Consider the following 4,311-nt stretch of genomic DNA (forward strand, 5'->3'; position numbering starts at 1 on the left):
TGATGCAGGTCATACATTAAAAAATGTTCATTACATTTTTTCTTTTAGACATTGGAGAGGTGCATTTAAATGTTATAGAGCTAAACATGTTAAATTGGTGACCTGTTATGTTATTATTATTGTGTTGTTGCTGCATTTATTTTGTCAGGGAAAACTAATCCTGAGTCAGTTAAAAGTCAGGGAATTCTGAAATGATGTCAGACTGTGGAAACCCTGAATAAAATAACTATGTATAATGATTCTCTAGAAAAGTCACATTATATAAATAGTATTATCTTGAATAAACATACCGTGACTCTAAAATAAAAGTTATTCATTTGTGACATTGACTTCTGTCTTGTGATTTATCTTAAGTTTTTAACCTGTCAAGTTTTTTTTTAGATTTTTAACATTACAATTTATATTTTTCAAGCACACAACAGTTTAAAGCAAAGTTTAGTTTGAAAAGAATGTGCAGGAAGGATTGAAAAGCATGTTAACACGGTAATGTAGGCTTGAGTTCATTATCTGACACATGCATATACACACCAGGAACCTGGAAACTTAAAAAATACTGAATTACAAAAAACAGTCATTGATATATTTACAAAAATGAATATTAGGAACTATATTTATCAAACATTTTACTGGGCAAGTAAAAATTGTTTCTGGGCAAATGAAATGTGAAAGTCACTTGCCCGAACGGCAAGTGGTAAAAATCCTTAACGTCAACCCCTGAAGTGTAATACGTTACATCATTCTGTTATTTACATCTATTTTTGGTTTGTTCCGGTCTTAAATTGGATTGCTAGTTTAAAAGAAGTGTTGTAGCCGTTAGCTAATAAAGTAATGGTACACTGTAAAACCTGACAAGTTAACCTAACTCAAATGATTTGGGGAAACCGATTGCACCAATTGATTTAAGTTATGCAACTCAAATTGTTTTAGTGTTTTTAATCAATTAATTGGAGCCTAATGAACCCAACACAATTATAATAAGATAACTCAAATAAATGATGTTTATTCACTAATTTTATTTGGTATGAGTCGACTTAAACCATTTGATTTTCTTGTACCAAAATGCTGTATTTATTCATACTTGTTTTAAAAGTGTTATATATTCTTAGTAAATTTAAGTTAATTTGACTTTAATGGTTCTTTTCTAAATTACTTAAAATTGTATTAGATTTACTCAGTCCAATTGGGGAAACTGATTGCTCAAAACAATTTAAGTACTGTTAACACAACGACAAACTTAGATTTTTTTTCCCATTTTTTTTTTATTAACTTCAACTGCAGAAAATACAGAATCAATAAAAGTGTGGCTTCTGACAAATTATGGTCTTAAAATCTACTATCAAATAACCAAAAAGACATCAGAAAAACTGATTTTAAAGTGCAATTTAATGCTATTATTAAACTTCCAAAAGAAAAATACTAGGTGTATATCAATAAATTAGAATACTGTAGGGTGAAAATTCTAATATTTATGAGGGAAATTATTTTAGAAGTCAAATGGTATCAGCCATAACCATCCTGATCTTAAGATAATGATTAAATGATTACGTTTTCATCCATCCACAATAGTCTGATGTATTGATATACACCTATACACCAAAAATAAATACGTATGACTTTGGTAACAGTATTCACACATGCTGTCAGTATGCAACACATAAGTATGCCATTGTAAATTTGAAACAGTTTACAAAATCTGTTTAGTCTTTAAAGCCAAACCTCAAAAGGTAAACATAAGAAGTATCAATCTCACAATACAAAAATAATGATGGATGGTATAAATTTTGAACAAATTCAAATTATTCTTTTACTTTTCAACATACTGACATAAACCAGTAAATACAAACACAACAAAGGTTATCTAAAACCAAAATAATTAAATATTCTAATAAATAAAAAAACTCAAAATTACACACTATGAAAAAAGGGTATATTTGAGGCTTCTCAGTAGTTTGCCTTTAAATTTAATCAAAAGAAGGATGTCTAGTGTGAAATTTCCTTATTCTTAGCAAACTGAATGTTTCCTTTTTTTCTAATTTAGAACCCGTGTAAAAATAGAACTGTTGACAAAAAGCCCTTAAACGCTGATTCCTGAACAGGCATGAATGTAGCAACAACAAATCCAATCTACACCAGCTCATTTTTCAGTGTCTGCAATTTTGGTTTGAGTTGCTTTCTTTCATCATCTAGCTTCAGTAAAACTACTTGAATGAACTCAAAAAAGCTAGTACACTTCACAGGATAGCTGAGATGCAGAGCATAGATTAGCCCAAACAAACACACCAGTGCATCAGTCCATGAGTGATGAGTCATTACAACCTGATCTTCAAGCACAACGAACACTTGACGTGGTGAGAATGGAACTCCAGCAGGCACCTCATCTTCACCCACATCAGAAACCAGAGCAACTGCGCCTTCCCAGAACTCCATTTCATCCTGAATATGACATGAGTTCAAAATTATTTATTAGAATACATTAAACCTTTTCTAATTCCAGTGGACAAAATATGGTAATCAACATGAACAACATACTTTGCATGTTTTGAAAATGCTTGAAGAATCCTCCTTAAGGTAAATGGGTAGGCCCGCCAGGGCTGCCGCTCTTGTTGCGTTAATGTCGTTTTTGTCCTTAAAGGATTAAAAAAAAAGTTAAACATGGTAATGGAAGCCACCAAGCAAATATAGTAACAGTATCCAAGTACCTGTTCCTCATAGGCCAACAAAAGCTGGTCCATCTTTTCACCAATCCGTCCAGTTTTCTTCCTTTTATAAAGCCCAATTAGCTGAGGAGCATATTCATCCAGTGCAGCATAAAACGCATGTGGCAGATGCTGATTAGTAATCCGGTGAAATTCACAGTACAGCTAAGGAAAATAACCAAAAAGGATAAAATGAAAAAAAGAAACACATTCTTGACACACACTACATTTTATCAAGCTGTACTTACCTGTGTCTCATTAAAGAGAGCTGGCCATCTCTCCTTAAGCTCTGATTCAGGAGGAGAAGTTGTGATGATCTCTTCACGCCTGAGGGCAAAGGTGCTCATCATGTGCTGATGAATAAGGGGAATATTTCTTTCAGCAGATGTCTTCTGGAACTCTTTAACCATCTCAAGCCTCCTGGTTTCCAGAGACTCCCTTGTTTCTCCAGAAGGATAACTAGGAAGGAAGTTTACCTCCCCTCTCCTAGGTCTTTTAATATTGGCCCTTGGTGCAGCTCCTTCTGGGTTTGTTCGGCTGTGTTTTCCAGAATTTACAGCTACATCTTTGATGCCAGCTTTAGCCAACTTTTTTTCTTTGGTTTCCTATTTTGTGTCTCAGACTATTCTTCCACCCTTCCCACCCAGTGTCAGAATTCTTCTCCTTCAAACAGGGATGTTTTCTAACTAAAGCTTCCGCAGCCTTGCCAATTTGTGTGCTACTAGGATATGCCTTCAGCCTATAGATTTCTTCCCCCATTATCTCAAGGATGTTGTGTTTTTGATCTCTAGGGAGTCTGATTACTTTTCCTTCTTTTTCAAATGCTGCATTGCCTTCCCTTAGCACATGTTCCACCTCATAAGAAAATGTTGGAACAATAAAAACATCTGGCCAGCGACCACTGCGCTCTGGTGAATCTGTGGCATCAGTGCTATCAGTCAGAAGGATTGTTTCATCTGTGCTGGTTGATCCGGTCCAGATCAAGTAACCTGACAACTTTAATGGATGCTGTGCCTGGCAGGTCTTCTATTTTAACCAAATTACACAATGCATTATCAAAATCTGGGTCGTGAAACTGAAATCGAAAGTCAAAAGTCAACTTAAGCCTAGTTTTGATTTCATCTATGAGGGCCTGAACGCTGCTTGGGCGAGATGACAAGATAAGCCTTTCAGCATTATCAGTGTCAAGGATGATCCGTAGTTTCAAGCTCTCTTTTGCTTCCATCTGGAGTTGCAGTTTCTGTAACAAACAAGATTCAAATATAGTGATATTTCAAGACATGATCAGCTGTCTATTATGTCATGTATGCATTACATTTATACTGTTGAAGGGCTGGGAGATCAGCTTATGTTTCAGTCCTTGTTTTTTAGTCTGACACTAGAATGAAATGTTTCGTTGTGAGAGTCAGCTCATTTCCAATCTTGTAAGCAAAATGAGGGATGTAGTCCGACAACTGGCTGAAAGATTTTACACTATGACCCTTCAGTTGATGCTCTACTACTTCATATGACATCAAGTGTTCTACATAAAAGGTCTCATAGTCTTTCAAGAGAAAATAAATGCCATTTCTGACAAGCAATATGTTCCGAATTTCTTTAAACTCTGGCAATGCAG

The 4,311-nt window shown here is 34.8% G+C and overlaps 1 protein-coding gene across 1 annotated transcript; it reads right to left on the reverse strand.

Moving 5' to 3' along the window:
* Positions 1-1,257: 1,257 nt before the first annotated feature.
* Positions 1,258-3,678, reverse strand: LOC119778824. The gene is made up of 4 exons (XM_038278209.1): positions 2,945-3,678; positions 2,700-2,861; positions 2,530-2,625; positions 1,258-2,433 (listed from the first exon to the last, which is right to left on the reverse strand). Exons 1-4 carry the CDS (start codon positions 3,104-3,106, stop codon positions 2,125-2,127), a joined length of 729 nt encoding a protein of 242 aa, XP_038134137.1. The 5' UTR covers positions 3,107-3,678; the 3' UTR covers positions 1,258-2,124.
* Positions 3,679-4,311: the final 633 nt, after the last annotated feature.

This window comes from Cyprinodon tularosa, unplaced genomic scaffold (genome assembly GCF_016077235.1).
Source record: "Cyprinodon tularosa strain WSP-4 unplaced genomic scaffold, ASM1607723v1 ctg1395, whole genome shotgun sequence".
NCBI classification, from domain to species: Eukaryota; Metazoa; Chordata; class Actinopteri; order Cyprinodontiformes; family Cyprinodontidae; genus Cyprinodon; species Cyprinodon tularosa.

Excerpts from the sequence above, each read along its gene's own strand:
- LOC119778824 (XM_038278209.1), bottom strand. The coding sequence starts at position 3,106 with ATGGTTAAAGAGTTCCAGAAGACATCTGCTGAAAGAAATATTCCCCTT. Across the intron at positions 2,626-2,699 it reads TGTTGGCCTATGAGGAACAG|GACAAAAACGACATTAACGC; the intron begins GTACTTGGATAC and ends TAATCCTTTAAG. Across the intron at positions 2,434-2,529 it reads GCATTTTCAAAACATGCAAA|GATGAAATGGAGTTCTGGGA; the intron begins GTATGTTGTTCA and ends TGTCATATTCAG.